At 37.0% G+C, this 18,391-nt stretch overlaps 1 protein-coding gene across 9 annotated transcripts in view; it reads right to left on the bottom strand.

The window, feature by feature from the left end:
• Nucleotides 1-1,505: 1,505 nt before the first annotated feature.
• Nucleotides 1,506-18,391, bottom strand: part of FGD4 (FYVE, RhoGEF and PH domain containing 4) — a 112,172-nt gene continuing 95,286 nt past the window's right edge. For all 9 annotated transcript variants that reach the window (XM_049821665.1, XM_049821668.1, XM_049821672.1 and 6 more), the window contains 10 exons: nt 17,546-17,684; nt 16,556-16,614; nt 15,688-15,834; nt 13,979-14,151; nt 13,025-13,055; nt 12,761-12,856; nt 12,232-12,357; nt 9,602-9,742; nt 7,824-7,964; nt 1,506-7,641 (listed from right to left, as the gene is read on the bottom strand). In XM_049821665.1, coding sequence (XP_049677622.1) covers nt 7,384-7,641; nt 7,824-7,964; nt 9,602-9,742; nt 12,232-12,357; nt 12,761-12,856; nt 13,025-13,055; nt 13,979-14,151; nt 15,688-15,834; nt 16,556-16,614; nt 17,546-17,684 — 1,311 coding nt within the window. In that variant the 3' untranslated portion in view covers nt 1,506-7,383. The remainder of the gene's footprint in view (nt 7,642-7,823; nt 7,965-9,601; nt 9,743-12,231; nt 12,358-12,760; nt 12,857-13,024; nt 13,056-13,978; nt 14,152-15,687; nt 15,835-16,555; nt 16,615-17,545; nt 17,685-18,391) is intronic.

Here is an 18,391-nt window from a genome sequence, read left to right as displayed (position 1 = left end):
AGGCAGAGGGCGAGCGGCTCCGAGACCCGACGGTCACAGTCACAAGGATCCCTCCGCTCGTTCATTAGACGCCGCAGGACCCCCCAAAGCAATCCCTTTAAAGCGAACAAGCTCCAAGTACTGTGTTTACCAAAGGCAGGCACGCCATTTCTCTCTCATGTCAGGAAGCTCATACAATGCCAAGAACAATTCTGCGGTAAGGAGGCAGTATTAGTCAGGCTCTTGGGGAGAGCCAGAGGAGATGACGCCCACCACTTACTTCCCAGCCCTGTACTTGATGGGCTCCTGGGCAATTTGCTACCAAGTAGAAGTACCAGTGCTTATTAAACCTGCTGATATAAAGGAATTAAGTAGGAGCTGTGATTACAGATTTCCTGTAGTTTCAATTTTATACTTGTATTTTCTTATTAAAGCACATTTTAGGGTAAATTCTTTTATTTTTGTCTCCACGTAGAAGGCATTGCATTGTGTTTCATGGGGAAAATAATGGTGCTGGAACAGAGTTAAACACAAGGGGAAAAAAATAAAAAAAAAAATAGTGGAAAAATTATCTAAATGGAGAGGGAAGCATTACTTTCATCAGTACCTATTTCCAATACCAATTTGTTTACTGTGTTTGCAAAGAGAATAAAAAGTAGAAACTAAACAAAATTCTTGTATGCAACTCCTTCCAGGAACGAACAAGTAATACAGTAATTTTTCTTCTCTATCTTTTTGGGGAAGTCTTTTCTGCAACTTTGTGCCCACCTGCAGAAGAATGCTAAGAATAAATCAGATACAGGCAAAACAGGTTTACTGTGTACACGATGGAAACTGGAGGCAACTGCAAATGGTTCTGTCTGGTAAAGGACACTTAAAAAAGGTGTACCTGCAGTTTAAGTGGCACTTCCATAAACTGAATGTATGCTTAGCTAGCAAATGAATTTAAAGAATCGAAGTTGCCTACGCTTCGGATCATGATCCAGCTAATTACCTGATCATTTTTGCTTTGCAGCACCACTTGAATTGAGTGCACAAGAGATTATGCTGAGCAGCTGCTCAATGTTTTGTTTCGTCCTTTTGTTCAGAGCAGTGCCTGAGTAATAGTAAGACAGACGTGGGGCTACACTGAACACGTTCCTTTCTTTCCGCACTTTTCTATGGGGGTGGCAACGTAGAAGCCCGTAAAGTACTCTCTCTCATAACGTCCTGGTCACGTGAGGGAACATTATTATTCCCATTATAGATATCTGGATTTAAACTGGATTTAAATCTGGATTTAAAGAGACCACGTCTTTTATCTTCCCAACCTAAGATGTCATGGCATTATATACAGCCCTTTATATATTCACAATATCTTCCACCGACTTCGCAGTACTTGTGAGTAGCCAGCACTTCAGCAAATTAGATACCAGTGTTCCAAAACAGACAGGTCCTTACAGTCACACACACAATTGGAAACACAGTTTAAAGATCTCATTAGCAAAGTAAACAGTATGTGGACCCCCCAAAAAGTCAATCAGCAATACTTATTTAATGATGCTTTTATTTTACAGGATACAAATTTATTTTCTTTTTAAGTACTCAACAGGAATTAAAGTGCTTAATTTTTACAATTCTCCACCCACCTTATGACCAAATATACATATATTACAGAAAATATATACAATATCTGAAAATTTTTTACATTCATATATTTCTTGACCATAAAAATGACCACTTACATTTGCACAACTTACAACGGCATTTGTTTCACCTTTTTAATATTCCTCACTTTATTGCAAAACCAGAACAAATTTACACCTCTTCCAAATATTAGTATTTTTTTTAAAAAGCGTTTTTGCAATTAAACCCAGAAATGTTTCCATAATGAAGGGGAATTAACATGTATAGCCTGTAATTCTGATGTCAAACATTACATCTGATCCAGCTCCTATTAAAATTAATGTATTAATCTGCCTTGGGGGCTGCAGAATAGAAAACATGCTAATAGAAAAAAACCAATACTCCCATTGCAAACTGTTCCCTATATGCAACAACTCTGGCTTCTTTCTTAAAAATACTGGGGCACATACATGCAAAAATACTTTGATATAGTTCCCCCTTTCTGAATGTTTTCACCATAAATAGTTAATGGATCTACAAGGATGCACTATAAGCTGAAGTAGGCTGGTGTTACGCAGTGGCTGAAAACATGTTTTATTCGGAGAAATCTGCCTGAAGATTTTAGTACAGAAAAACCACATTCTACATTCACTTGTGCTAGGAAGAGGAAGGGGTGAAAGCAAAATGCCATCGTTGAGGCTGGGAGGAATTTAATCATGAGGTTTTAAAGGAAGCAGATTGAATGTCTTACTGAATTGAGTGTGTCTGTCTGTCTGTTTTTAAATTAGGCTGAAATAGTAAACATGCCACAAAAGTAGATCTACTTCTGTTGATTATTTCTTCTGAAAAGCTTACTCAACACAGTCACTATACATTATATTCTGAATGCAGCACAGTGTATTTTTTGATTGTAAAATACTGCTTGAAAACAGGTCGTCTGAATAACAGTCTCAAATATATAAATACACATATATACATATACACACACATACATATGCACATGTGTATATATACACACATATACAATCATTAAGTTAACATTATGTTCTATTAAAGGAAAAGGATTTAGGAAACAGCAGATTAAAGCTCCTATGCAAGGAACACACTTCACTACAGTCCCACGGGTCAGAACTAGCTAGGTAAATTCCTCATACCAATAGGGCCACAGACTGGAGAAAAAAACGTAACTCCATACATTTCATTTCAGATTTCAAATAACAGTACACCACAGACTAAGAATGAGGCCCATTTCACCAACAGATTTATCTTGAGGGTAGTCAATTCTGCCACAAAACTATTTCTCTTCTCCAATCTTCTTCTTTTTTTTTTTTTTTCTTAATATGTATTTCCAGCTGTTTACATTCATCCCTACATCAGTTATCTCCAGCTGAAACCCATCTGGAGTTCAACTGAGCACTGTGATTCCAGATGAGACATAGTAAGTCAGCAGCGCTCAAACTGGTGAAATCTGGATTTTCCACAAGTGTCTTTATATAGTGTAAGGCAGATTCGACATGAATTTAAGTCACTGAAGGTGTAATAGCTCCAGCAGGTCTATGCTAGTTTACACCAGCTAAATTTATGGAGAAAGCTCCTTTTTTATTGCTTAGAATTATTTCTACATGGAATGTTTATTTCTTTCCTGAAAGCCTTTCATTCAGTAAAAAGAACCACTACCCTCTGTTCATTTTATTTAATCTTGTCTTGAAATGAAAAGCTGACCAGTTTTTATATTAGCTATGTAGTGATGTAGGTTTTAAAAAAACCCAACAAACCAGCAAAACCCAAAGAACCTGTCAAGTGTTTCCACATCTTTCCCACTTATTTTTATATATACGTATATATTATTTTTTTTTTCCTCCTGACTCCACTTGGAACTCTTTAGAGTGTAATTCTGTAACCTCATCTACAATTTACTCAGGTGGTAGTGTATTTATTCTATATTTAATCAGTGCCTTGACTACATCCATAATTTAAAAATATGAAGAATAAAAATCCTCTTTTCTATGTAATGGATTTAGAATCTTTGAGGAGATTTATAAAGCACTTTGAGATGGTTTTGCATAAAAAGGTGCCACTATATATTACATGCATTAAAGTGGTTTAATATTCTACTCCAAATAGAAGAGAATGTTTTGTATTCTCAAAGTCTACTTTGCACATAAAAATTAAATACATTTTGGAATAAACAAAACTATTCAGTGTTAAGGGATTTGAAAGTAGTAGATGCTATAGGTTTTACAGCAGATCTTCAACCAAGCAGGAGTACCTGATACCAGAAAACAATTTTTAGAGGATTTGGAAGAATGGTGCAGACATGCAGATATCATGATACACTATTTTTCCACGACAGGGGAAAAATATTAAGTCATTTTGAAAAATATATTAGTATGTTCAAAACATATTCATGATAAAATTAAGCCGTTGTTCTGGTTGAACACAGATAAAAACGCACAAGATAACTTTTGGTCTGCTTTAAATTGCACAGAAGACTGATCACTTTTAAAGTGAGAAAAAAGCATTTCTTGAACACAAGAATCGCAAAGCTTAAATAATTCAGCAGAGCCATTCACATACATTCATGTATTATGAATGAAGGCTCAGTTATAGTTTATTCCTTACACACACAGCTTTGTGCTAATAAATGTAATGCCTTTTTTTAAAAAAAAAAAAGAATTTAACAGCTGAAGTGGGAACACCCTATACCTTGTTAGAATGATGGTTTATATTTGACTGCTTTCATCATGATACTTAAGCCACAGCAGTTACTATTTTGAGTTTGTTCCTCTGCAGTCATAATTTACAATTTAAAGTTTTGGATGCTATAGGAGGGCTTGTCTGTGGAGAATGGAGTAAAACAGTTAGGGTGGTTAAATCTAGAAGCAACTTCTCCATCTTCTGATCTCCTTTAATATTGGTGGTACATACTTTTCCTACAAAACACACACAGAACCATACATTTGAGTGCCAAGACATTCTGACTCAGAAGACAACAATTCTGACCAGGCAGTTGATTCTGAGAACGTGAAATAGGCTTCACGAGGGTCAATAAAATATCCCGTGCTATAAAAACTTTAATGGCTGAGAGCAAACATGAGGCTAACATCCAAATAAATAACTCCCAATGCTAACTTTGTTTCAAATTGTTTATGCCCAAATGCAGGGCTTCATCTGGGAGATACCAAAACCATTCAAGCAGCTTCAGCTACTCAGTACCACTATAACAATAAGGCAGCCCAGAAATTGCTGCTTCTCATCATTTCCCTAATCATTTAGCTGGAATAGGTCTTCCTACTTGGCTCAGAATTAAGTTTGCAGGAGCTTAGAAAATAGAACGTACTACATGAATACAGTCACACCATCATATTATTTTCAGTACAGCTCAGTCCATCTTATCTGGGAACTCCTTTAAGGCAACTTCTCCCCTTACACTCAACGACTTGAGCATGGGAAACAATGTTTTTATACATTGGGGTGCAGTAGGACGACTCTCCAGATACCACAATTGCAACTGAGAGTTTTTTAGAAGATACCCACTTTCAGGAGATGACCATGAAAGAAAGTTAGCCATGGAGAGTTCTTCTTGCTTACCTGAATGTTCCCTCATCCCTCGCCAAGGTATACACAAGACAACACGTACTAGCTAGAGGGACCTTGGCGAAGATTTGATGGTACTCAAAACGGGCTTGAGCTGCCCATAACTAAAGGTAAATACAGCTGACAGTAGAAGTAACTTAAAATCTCTTACAGAATTACAGAAGAGCTTGCACATCAGATAAAAGTAATACTAGGGTCACATGCAGAATAATCTGGACACATGGAGCACCTGAGGAAGAACTGAGAACCGACATGCACAAAGTCAGTTGTAGAGTTAGTACTCTACAATGCCAACTCCAACGTCCTGATATTTACTAACACTAGTGGAAAGCTTAGAAGTCTGAAGGCCATGGTAGATTTTGGATTTGTGGAGGTGAGAGCAAAATCCAGCCCACTAACATTAAGCTGCATGACGTTCTTCTTACCAAAGAACGATAGACACTACGTACTCATGTATGCCTGACACTAAAAACAGAGGTTACTTTAACAATCCCTTGTTAAATGTTAAATGAGATTTGTTTTTGGTTTTCCCCTATAGTGTCACAGAAAGAGTAAAGTGGGAGTGGGAGTTCAGCGAATACTTTGTTTGGAAAGCTCATTATAAAAACGCAACAATTTAACTCTACCCTCCTGCCGCTAACAAAACTGGACTTGAACCTGAGCTCTTCAGCTTGACGTGATTTAAAATAGATTGCAGTTATATTGAGCAGAAAGACTCCTGAATGTTCTTATGCCAAGTTGATTGTAGAAGCTACACATTTTCCTTCCTTTGAGGGGTCAGAGAAGGAAATATAGCAATGATTTTAATTGTCTACTTGATAGTCAATCATTACCTCCGAATTTGTCATTTCATCTAAGGATGTTACCGGAAAAATTTTAGGGAGGTCATTTGCCTCCATGTATAAAAACCCTAATAGGAATGGAAGTTCATAAGGGACTTAATACTGTAAGGCCAACAAGTCTTTATTCCCATAAGTTGAATGCAAATAATGTCAGTTAATGCAACTTGAGATTTCCAGGCTCAGACCTCATGCTCAATTTGTATAAAGCAGGCTCCGCTTTACAACAATAATCCTTGAAGATTGTTTTCATATATAAGTATTACAGTATCTAATCTTCTGCAAAAATTAAAAGATTTAAGTTCAAAATATTCTTTTGTTCCAATAACCATAATAGCAAATAGGTTGCTAGAATCCATTGGTTTTCTCAAACCGCATACTGCATTTGAGTAACGAACTACTGCACTCTTAAAAGATAACAGTGATAGGACACTGAAGAAACGTGACTACTCTTTTAAACACAACTGGAACTTATTTGTCCATTGCATGCCACTTACATTACTGCTATTTTTTAAATGCATAAAAATATCAAGATCATTAAATGTCAGCTATTAAAACAAATCACTGAACAGTATTTGTTAATTTAGGACTGTTTAATTTCAAATAGAAAACATGCTTTTTAAATAAATTATCCACTAATAGGAACCCAGTATCATGAAATCAAAGCAAAAATCAAGTACTGTACATTTTTAATACTGTACATATATATTTTCTCATATTTTAGGTATTCATTTCTAGATTGAAAAGTATTAGATTGTTTCCTTGATAAATTGAAACTTTAAAAGCCAATATACCTGTGAAAGCAATTTGCATTAATTAAAAAGAGACAAGTGAATACAACATATGTACAGATCTGTGGAATTCAATCTATAAACTACATACATTAAACCAAACTGTCCCTGCATATTTAACTACAGATCTATTTTGGCAATGTGGAGGTATATCTTTTATCCTGTTGCAAGTCCTAACGTGTAAGTAGGAAGCTTCAATATTTGCATTCTTAATGAAAGTAGCAAATGTTAACCAAAGAGCAACTGATTTTCAAAAAAATTTGCATCATGACAAACAAGTAGTACAGTAAAGTTAGTATTTTTAATAGCATTCACATTTTTTAAAAAATTCTCTGAAATGGACCTGTACATCACTTTTATTGGCAGAACATAAATATAAGAAAAAGATCCCTAAAAAGACCAGAATTTTTCCCAAACATAAAGTGCTAAGATGTGTACGGTAGTAAGAAGTTTCTTTTTTTCTTTTTTTTTTTTTTTTTTTTTTTTTCCTTGATTGAGCAAAGAAAGGTTAACACAAAGGTTAACCACAAATTCAATTGAAATCTTTTAAAAATACCATATGTTCTTGAGCTTCAGCATTCAGATGTTTTAGAAGATTCAGGTTGCTCTTCTAAATTCACTTGCAGTTCATTTTGACATTCTGGTGTCTCACCTTTGACAGCTAAATGGATAACTTTTAGCCATTTCTGTTTTAGTTCCTCATTGTCTGCAGCAAAGCTGTGCACAGACTTAGACTGGGTCAGTTTGAAGCTGTGCGGGAGGTCAGCACTTCTTGGAGTGTCATCTACCGTATAGCCCAGAAGTGGAATTGTAGCCAGAGCTTTAACATCCTAAGAAGGAGGAGAAGTTCTTGATTAAGAACAGCCAACTAATCTGCCTGCTACCTCTCGTTTACTATACAGGTTGGTGAAAACTCCTGGGTCTTTCCTCCATTCCCAAGCTATTTGACTTCTTTTCCTCAGATGTCAGTGACAACAATTACTAGAATCTTTTCCATTTCCTCTGTACATACCTGGGGAGCACCGTACATGTACAGCACAAGAGCTTCCTGTTTAGGTATAACACACCACGCTTTCTGCCAGGGCTTTGATTTTTCCATGTACTGAAGAAAGCTACATATGACGCTATTTCCAGAGACTTCCGCAGATTCAATCTAGAAGATAGTATAAAGCATAAAAGCAAAAATAAACTTTCCTTAAATAGAGACTAAAAACATACAGAACAGAAAAGCAGAAATTCATCACCATTCACATCAAATCTTGGATAGCATCTGCAAAAGAGCTTGAGCAAATACCCAAGTAAGATCATGAAGGACTGGATTTATGAAGAATATTTATATATTACATACATACAATCACAACATGTACTCCCTTAACATGTGTAATCTGTTCCTTCTTTCATCAATAGTTTTTGATTTTACACTTCTAGAGCACTCTAAATGTCATTTTGCCACAACAGCTAGCCTTTCTCTGTATCGTAGTATCTACAACAACGTCTGATTTCTAAAATAACATCATGTTAGGCACTGAAGTGCTACTAACTATCCAATATGACAACTACTCTATTTTGGCAGTCAAAATATTATGACAGGATCAGATGCAAACGCATTTCTAAGAATAACAAGAATGCAAGCACTAATCCCAGCGAAAAAGATTAGGTGAACTGCTTAAAATCTGAAAAGAGAGTGACATGCTACTCATATTAAATAATGATCCTGAGAAGATCAGAAAGAACAGAAGATGATTATATGTTAAACTTGGCTTGCATCAATTTTTTTCCTCTTCCAGTAGCGATGCTGCCTGTATGCTGCAACATGGTACCAACCACTCCGTTGTCATGAGCTCTGGCATGCAGACAGGCATTTCTAAAGAGACTCTATAGCTTCTTCAGCTACCTTAAAAAAGCCATCATGCCAAGTAACAGCAGCCTCCTGACTATAAGGTAAGCTAGTGGAGTTCTGTGTGCCTTACTCTTTCTCATTTAAGAGTGTAGTCAAGCCAACATGGATTAAGAACTGTACATGGAATTACAATCTGTATCTTATTTTTGCCTTCTTTTTCTGTTGGTATTTAGCTTAAGGGTCAATCCTTCTCTACTACATCCCAAGATAAATATATGTCTTGACATAGTTAGGATAATATTTCTCTAATGTATGTCGTGTTTTAAAAGGGCCTATAAAGGCAGATTTAAGAAATGTGAAGGTTAATTGCAATTCTAAGATGCCTATTTCTCCCCCAATCACAAGAGAAACATGGTTCTTTATTGTCTGACTGAGACCTTGAATTTTTATGTCAAAAGCTGAGAGCAACTTGATTTAAAGGTACATTGTATATACTGATCAAAACAGTATCTTACTATTCAGACTCTGAATAGCAAAATTCTCCCCCATTGCCCTCTCCTCCATCCCCAGTTCTTTCAGTTTGGGTGTATGTTTTCAAGTATCATTGTAGCAGCAGTGGGGTTTGTTGCTATGACAGCTTAAGTGCAGAAGAAGAAAACTGAAGATTTATATGGAAAGCTAACGTTTTATCACGTTAACTGATGTAACTGGAACGAAGCAAACAAGCTCTAAGGTTCAAAATTCCCCCTTTAAAAAAAAGTTCTAAGAAACAAAACAGTATCGTGAAAGATGAATGGTAAAAGCTAAAATCTATTGGATGGGATGAATTAGGTCCACACACTTTATTTCTCAAACAGAAAACAGCCCTGCAAGAATGCTGCCATTTTTCACCTGCTGATTAGCCAAAACTGTTTCCAACTATGCACATACAGTATTTTTAAATTACATACCTCCAAGATGCCTTTCTTCTTCTTTTCTTCACTGTCTGTACAACCAATTATAACATGATAACAGTCCTTACAGACTTTGTTCAATTTATTGCCATCATATTCGAGATGTGCCTTGTAATCAGAACATTTCCAGCAAACCACCTTAGAAACAAAAAAGATAACATACATATAAAATTTAAGTATTGATAAAACTTTACGGAAACAGAATTGGATTAAAAATTTTACCTACTTAGTAATATATTGTTTGATTATACAGAACAAGAAAGATAATGCCTTTATGACATATCAGCAACAACTTAATTGAAAATAATGATTTTCCAAATTTGTGCCACTGCTTCTTAACTCGAAGTGCTTTTTATTATTTACCTGGTGGAACTTTGTACTTTGCACAAAATCACATTAGGCTTTCAATTTTATCTGTAGGTTAAAGTTAGGAATAGAATCAGAATATAGCACAAGCCGTGCTGCAGGAAGAAAATCCTCTGGTTTCTTTAGATGCCAACTTGAAAAGGTACATTTACCATTTTGTTTTCTACATAACCTCAGAAATGTACAACTGAGATGCACTTTTAATGATAAAAAAAATTAATAAAATCAGAAATGGCTAATTTTTAACCTGCTAATAGATATTAAATTTACAGTTTTAGAATCTGTTCATTAGTACACAGAATAAATAAACCAATATCACACTAATTTTTCTTCTCTCTCTCTCTCTCTCTAACCAAAATGCAAGAGAGATCTGAGAGAAGTTCTTTCATTAGAAATGTTTTTCCACAGAACTACTCTTTCAGGTGAAAAACATGCCCTGCATAAAAAAAATATGAATGTAGTTATCTCAAGAAAGAAAGGTACACAAATGGAATTGAACCACTAAAACACCTGAACAAAATTATATTGTGGACCAGGGCTCTGCAGTACTAATCTAGATCACTACCTTCAACTAGTATCTCTAGAGAATACTACTTAAGTATTCCCAATTAGTCTCTGCTGGAAAGACACCATCACTGACCCAAATAAATTCTCATTTAAAAATGTTTTAAAATTAAAGTGCAAGGAGATGTGGTGGAACTACAATAGAAGGAAGTAGTTAGAAGACTAAACAAAATGTGGAATAAGAAGGAAGGGTGTGATCTTAAGATTAACAGAGGAGTTAAACCAGAATGATCTGGAAAAAAAACCCCCAGATGACATCTGTATAATCAGTAATTCAGAGATTCTGAAAAAGTCTCTGGAGTCCTGCAAAGCACAAAAGTAGCACTGGGAATGCAATAAGCCTTCATACCACATAAAAACATTATAAAGAAATCATACAAGAGAACCTGTAAGACAAAGATTAAACCTGGGCTTGCACTACCACCTGCTGGAGAAAGGTAGAGCTGCTGGATGGCAAGAAAAGTAAGAACAGTATGTTTGCTCATCTAGTAATTTCTGAAAACTCTCAAGTCATATCACTATATCATAGTCATTTTAAAGAGGCATACGTGTGCTGATTTTGGCTGGGATAGAGTTAATTTTCTTCACAGTAGCTAGTACGGGGCTACGTTTGGGATTTGTGCTGAAAACAGTGTTGGTCATTCAGGGATGTTTTTGTTGCTGCTGAGCAGTGCTCACCCAGAGCCAAGGGCTTTTCTGCTCCTCACCCCACCCCACCAGCGAGGAGGCTGGGGGGGCACAAGGGGTTGGAGGGGACACAGCCGGGACAGCTGACCCCGACTGACCCAAGGGATATCCCAGACCATAGGACGTCATGCTCAGCATATAAACCTGGGGAAGGAGGAAGAGGGGGATGTTTGGAGCGATGGTGTTTGTCGTCCCAAGTCCCCGTTAGGCGTGCTGGAGCCCTGCTGTCCTGGCGATGGCTGAACACCTGCCTGCCCGTGGGAAGTGGGGAATGGGTTCTTTATTTTGCTTTGCTTTGCTTGCATGCATGGCTTTTGCTTTACCTGTTAAACTGTCTTGATCTCAGCCCATGAGTTTTCTCACTTTTACCCTTCCGATTCTCTCCCCCATCCCACTGGAGAGGAGTGAGCAAGCAGCTACATAGGGCTCAGTTGCCAGCTGGGGTTAAAGCACGACAATATGTTACCGTAGCACCATACATGGAAAGCAGCAGTAATACTCTCTCCCCTTTCTAACCTTCTCTCCTTCCCTGATGCTTCACGCATGTTCAGACAGTTACGCACTGAACCCAGCTGGGAACAGCTCCAAGCCAATCCATTGAGAAAGTTTTAACTGTGGGTCTTCGTGGTCTTCTAGTGAAGAGGAGAGAGAAGGCAGCAGAATGGGAGGAGGAGGCAGCCAGCGCTGCCAGGGATAACACTGGTTTACGCCAGTTTAACATGGTCTTGAAACTTGAGATCAGTGGAGGCCACTCAGGAGTAACAGCGTGGTATGGCCAGGGGCTTGGGACATTTTACACAAAAATGCATCTTCCTCTGCTCTAAATTACTTCCAAATCTACCATGACAACTAAAGCAGACAGAGGATCCTTTGTGGTATGCTATCCACAGCTTCTGCTTCCAGCCACAAGCACAGCAACAAACTCCGGAGCATAACTAGCAGCCACCAGAAGTAGAAGACCCATTCACAAGTCTGCTCACCAGCTACAGCAGCTAGGGTTTCGCACTTACGTGTCCACATGCTCGGCAGTGGTGCCTTCTCCTTGTCAGCGCATTAAAGGGCTCCTTGCATTTCATGCACATGGTTACTTCGTTGTCTCGTATCCACCTCGGTGCTCTCTTTCCAAGCTCAGCGTTCTGAAGGGGAGCAGGGGGAGGATGGGTGAATAAAAAGAGCCAGTATAAGAAGTTGTGCAATACTTTAAATAGAGAAAATAATTATTCTCTTCCTCTAGAAAGGAAATGGCAAAACACAGCTCCAGACGCATTTTGAAATCTATACAAGAAATAACAAAGAACTCAGTTAAAATCATTATGCATCACTGAAAGGGTACTCTGTTATGCATTTCAAGAAAAAAAAGAGGCTTGTTTATAAGATTTGGCATTACGAAGAAAAACAATTACCAATAAAATGACTACTTTGTAATTCCTCTGTTATAAGAATGATGAGCTTGAAGACAAAGTTTCTGCCAAACTTCTTCCAGTTATTGAAGAACAAAATGGGTACTAAGAAGGTTGCAAAGGAATAATGGCAACTTACAGAAACCTCAACAGGTATGTCTTCATATTCTTTAGCAATAGCATTTCTGAAAGTTTCATTCCTCTGCTGAAAAGCTTCTATAGTATTCTGAAGGGCCTAAGGAAACAATGGAAAAATTCTTCAAACATATTACATTTCAAACAGACTCTCTGCATTCTGACCTGTTACTGTTCAGCAGAGGGAAGCTACAGCCAGAAAAATATTACTTTTTTGATTGCTTCAGTGAAAAAGTGTTTAGAAAATAAAGAACGTAGATGAATTTACCTTTATCCATTCTTCCTTATCTTGTTCAGAACTAAAAGAAATATTTGACACATTAGTCCAAAACTAGTTCAGGAAACATTATCTCACTATCAACATCTTCTTGCAAAAGCCAAGCTTCTGAAGTAATTCTCAGGAATTTAAATTTAAACAATACTAATTGTTAACTGTCCAACTTAAAATAAACAAAACAAAACAAACCAGAAAACAAAAGCAGGTCCAAAAGGAGAGGTGGAGCACCTCACTGTATTTGAAGTGGGGCAGTCTAGATGGGGAAGGCTTAGTCTAGGCAATGCAAAAAGCAGCAATGGGAAGGCAACCCAGCAAGAGGAGGATACAAGGACTAATAAGGAAAGCAGAAAAGTGCTAGTCAGAAGAGTGTGACTGGGGGGAAAGGACTCAAGAATTAACAGGAGCAGAGTAAGTTTGATACCTGGGACCAGAGGAAAACAGGTAGACTGGAAACAGGCCTGAGGAATGGAGGAAAGCAGGTGCCCATCTACCACTGTAGAAAACTACGTTCTGTGGACATAAACCCACCAGGGTGGAGAGTTTTGCTGGGTGGGCACACCCTGAGGTGAACGGGCTTATTTGTACCAAGGTGGTTCAGCTGTCAGAAGCAGCAGCGCTGCCCAGAGAGTAACACACTCAGTGTCCCAAAACACTGAAGTCGGATGGATTGCCTTTGCATCAGTTAGGTATGCTGCTTTCAATTTTCCAGCCAGCCCATTCGTAGCTATCTTAGGTATTTCTGCAATGCACTCACTATACACTGTAGATGCATCTTCTACTCCAAGAGATTCTTGGACTGACAATTTATGATTTTTGGTAGCCTAGGCTATTTTCAAAACACTGATATTAAGATGAAGCCCGCTGCATCTTTCTCCAAATCTATTAGTCCAATCTTTTGTGTGTACATGTTTAATCCTCCAAAAACTAGATAAAACGGCTACTTACCTGGCCTGCAACTCCAGTGTTCGCTCTTTTCCAGACACTTGAAAAGTGTGTGGATATTCTTCATTATGAGTTTCTATAATCTTCATACCATCTATGCCGACTCTGGTTCGAACTGAGAACTTTGATCCTACCAGGCTGAATTTGGGGACGCAGTAGAGCAACATATTGTTAAACTGGGGAAAAAATAAACACATGGCTTTGCATTAACAAAAACACAGATACAGCCATGGTTTCTACTGAGAGCTGGAAAATATTGCAAAGCTAGACTTAGTGGGTGAGAAAGCAGGTTTTTTCCTCCTCAGTTGATATACAAGACGACCAAAGCTCTAATCCAAGACAATGTCTTTTTCTTATTTGTTTAGAAATAAGATTAAAGGACAGTTTCAATGGATATAAGAATAATTGCTCTGTATATGCAGCAGTCTTCATAGCATTTATTATCAACTGTACTCAGACTGGATATTTTATACCACTGTAAATCTTTTGTTAGAAAAAGCCATTCTTATGTCCCAATTCTGCAAAACCTACTCTAAAGTGCAGAATAATAACTCTTTTTTTCAGTGTATACATTTGTATTTACTCTGTACCAAAACCATTTGGTTTTGTAGAAGTTGTAACTAATATTATTTGAGGACATAATTTGTCTTTTCTCCAAGGCAGAAGAACATTCTTAGAGTTTTTATTCACTGAAAGCCTCGATATCACAGGAAAAAAAAAACCCAACCCCCCCCCCCCCCCAAAAAAAAACCCCAAGCAAAAAAAAACCCCACCATGAGCAAGACAAAGATATATTCCTTTATTAAAGATTAGAACTTTAAATAATGTTTAAATGTCTAACACCCCAGCCTAGAAGCAGTTATTAAATCAGATCCATAGTGTTTTAATTTTCTCACATTTTTCCCCTCACATTCTTCTCAAAATTAATTATTAAAAAGAGAAACTCACTTCAGTTAAATCCTATTTCATAGAAATCCTGTCTAACCTATTGCCTAGTTTCTATCACAGATGCAGCACATTTGAACTTGTCACCTCTCATATGAGGCGCACATAATTTTAATCAGCTGTCTAGCCCCATTTGAGGTGTTACTATTCAATGATTTCTCTTTCTGTTTGAAGCACAGATAAGCAGGAGTTGTGCCTCAACAACCCGTTACCAGTCTTTATTAACCAGAAGATATGCAATGCCAGAGGTGCATAAGCAAAAATGTATTAGCAATTTTTAATGCATGGAAGCAATGAACTACATCAAACCTTTTCCAAGGGAGCTATAAGGGAGCGTGGCTGTAGTTTGTTAGTTCCAAGACAGGACACAGGCACCTGACAAGAGGATGACCTGCGACGATAACAAGCTCCCACAGGACCATGAGGCTTACAATCTGTCAGGACTAACATCCTAAGCTTTTACATTTCAGTTTCATGAGAATGTCAAAGTTCTTGTGCTCTAGGACCTGCATTTATAATCAGCAGCCACTTATTTAAACGTGAGTTGCTGGACACTGGTTCCTTTTATCTAAAACCATGTATTCTGTTCTAAATGGTGTTTTCAAGCCTTTCTGTAAGCAGTATAAGGTTTACTCATGCTCTAATATCACTACTAGAAAGGCAGTGACATCAACTAGAGAGGACTTCTCTCTCACTTTGGTAGTTCTTTCAAGTCCAGAAAGGTATACAGCCACTCCTGTCCTGCAAACACAGGCTACCATACTTACTAGGAAAAGATACCGTTCTTGAGCAGATGTATTGCGAGCAGCGAGTTTAAGGATCTGTCCTTCTTTTATCAGTTCATTTGAAGGGTTCACAATGTCTTCCTCTTCTCCCAGCATCTCATATATCTCTAACAATTTCTTTAGATTCTCCTTCACAGTCAAAATACAGTTATAAAACTTATTAATTAAAAGCACAGATCATTAAGCATGTTTAAATGAAATGATGGGAGTTTGCATAAGTCTGGAGAATGTTAGCTGTGAAAAACATGTCTACACCCGGTATGTATGGTCAGCCATACAGATTAATTAATTTGGTTGATACACTAACAAGTAGTTTTAGAAATGTTATCTCCTTTGTAATTTTACAAATGCAGTTATATATACAGCCTGCATTATTTCTTCTCCAAAATAGAATCGTAGAATCGTTTAGGTTGGAAAAGACCTTTAAGGTCATCGAGTCCAACCATCAACCCAACACCACCACGCCCACTAAACTAAAATATTTCACATACTTAACGAAGTATCTATCATGCCAGCCCAATATGGTAGAGAAACAGTAAATACTCTTTCCAAACATTATCCTTCCCACTGACAGCAACAGATGAAACAAGGTTAAGAGTCCAGCGCAGTATCAGCTACTCGAGCCAGGAGAGGAACCCAGTCTGTCCCATTTTCCACTCGAGAGAATTAAGTGCAATGCCGGATTTTCTCTATCATTCCTGGAGCTGTATAAATACATTAAGTAGGAGCAATCACTTGGACCCAGGAAACCCATTTTTGCCATTTTAGGGAAGATTTGCAATTCACACTCCTAGCTTCATCAAATACTCAAATACATTAAAAAGTGAACAGGAAAACAAGGATCATTTACCATTTTTCTTATTGCACTATTTGAGTGACTTGCTGCAGTGGATATAATTTCCAGGGACTCTAGACAGAAGAAAAAGAAAAAAGTAAAATCAAAAAGCTGCATTTTTACATATTTATATATTACACAGAACAAAAAATGGATCATTCTACAAAATTGTAATTTTTAGGTAAATTACACGCTACGATAAATTTCTTAAACTATCAATAAAACGTAACCAAGGTAAAGTGGAAAGCATAAGAAAGTCAGCTACAAAATAGAAATCATGATCTGGAAAAATCAGAAGAGAATTATTGCAGATTACTTTAGAGCTTCAGCACTTAGAATCACATTTTTTGTGACATGAACAGTCATGGTTCTCCCCTCTTTTCTCAAAGTGGTCCAGAATGTGAAACTATATTTTTCAGTTGAAACAACTCACATTACAAATATTTGCAGTAATAGTACTCACAATGAAATATTTGCAAAGAATTATCTGGCAAGTAATTTTGAACAATCCATGGAAATATCTTGAACTGTTCTTGTGTAAATACAGAGAAGAATAAATTTAAAAATGGGCTGTTCTTTTTCCCCTACAGGAGCTGAAAATACAATAATGAGTCTAATTCCACTTTTTTTACAAGTAAGAGACATACATTCCAAATGTGCATAAAGCAAACAAAAATGCCAACAAATCCAAAAAAACCACAGAAAACCCACAACCCCTGATCATCCACAAAGCAAAGAACTCAACACCTGTGTGCAAAAACTAAAGCAAAACTTATGTGTTCCAGGAGGAGAATACTAAAGGCTTTACAGGTTTTATATTAACTTCATCCACTATTCAAACAGATTTTTTTTCAAAGAATCCTACAACTACACTGAAGAAATTCTATCATTCTTTTCAGAGGGCCTTTGCTTTCTCACTTTATTTTTCCTGAAAATAGCTTTAATTTACAGTATCCTCTTACTAATATCTTATTACAGCTCTTTTAATGGCTAGAAGATATTTACTTTCAGCATCTTTCCAGTCTAGAGAATCCTGAGGCAATTTCCTTAGGTAGTCCTTTAGAAGCATCTCGTAGCGTGGAATGCGTTGTACTGGTTCTAGCATGTGATGTTGCAATGTCAAATTTCCACACACTTTTTCCTTCTAAAAAATTGTAAACATATTTCAATGTAGTAGGCAAAAATGTTATTAGGATATAGTAAAATAAAAGTTATGATTGATAAAAGATAAATAATGTATTTTGAAACATGCACGATAGACCTTCTGAAAGAAAACAGAACTACTTTACTGAACCAAATAATTAGAAATTCTTCCCTAAAAATAATTGTAAAAAGAGTTTTCTAAGTATCCAGTAGAATTCACAAATAAAAGTCCTACCAAAAAACCCTCCCAAAGTCCAGTGTATTTTAACTTAGTTTTGGAATAACTCAGAAAGAAGAATTACAACTGAATTAGTGAGAACAGTTCATGACCACGTATTAGAAAACAATTCTTAAAATACACCTTTATAGAACATTTATCCATCTGAGAAGGGGTTGCTTTCTTGTGTGTGACCCCCCCTCAGACATGTTTTAAGATGCATATTCATTTTCATAATCTTAGATGCAAGTAAAAGATTACATTAAAATACACATAGTTGTCTTCTCTGGCTTAGAATCACAAGACCCTACAGAGCAGTAACATTTAAGCAGAAATACCTTATCCTGTTTCTAGCTGCTCAGTCTGCAGCAGGAAGACCCATACCTGCCAATTCACAGAGAAACCTACAGGGAGCACTAGAGGGTATAAAACGCACCTTGGAAAAGAATGGTACATTGCTTAGCTGTTAAGCTTTCTTCACCTTTTGTGGC

Source organism: Accipiter gentilis, chromosome 18 (genome assembly GCF_929443795.1).
Source record: "Accipiter gentilis chromosome 18, bAccGen1.1, whole genome shotgun sequence".
In the NCBI taxonomy this organism is placed as follows: Eukaryota; Metazoa; Chordata; class Aves; order Accipitriformes; family Accipitridae; genus Astur; species Astur gentilis.
This window is presented reverse-complemented; position numbering and strand designations above follow the sequence as displayed.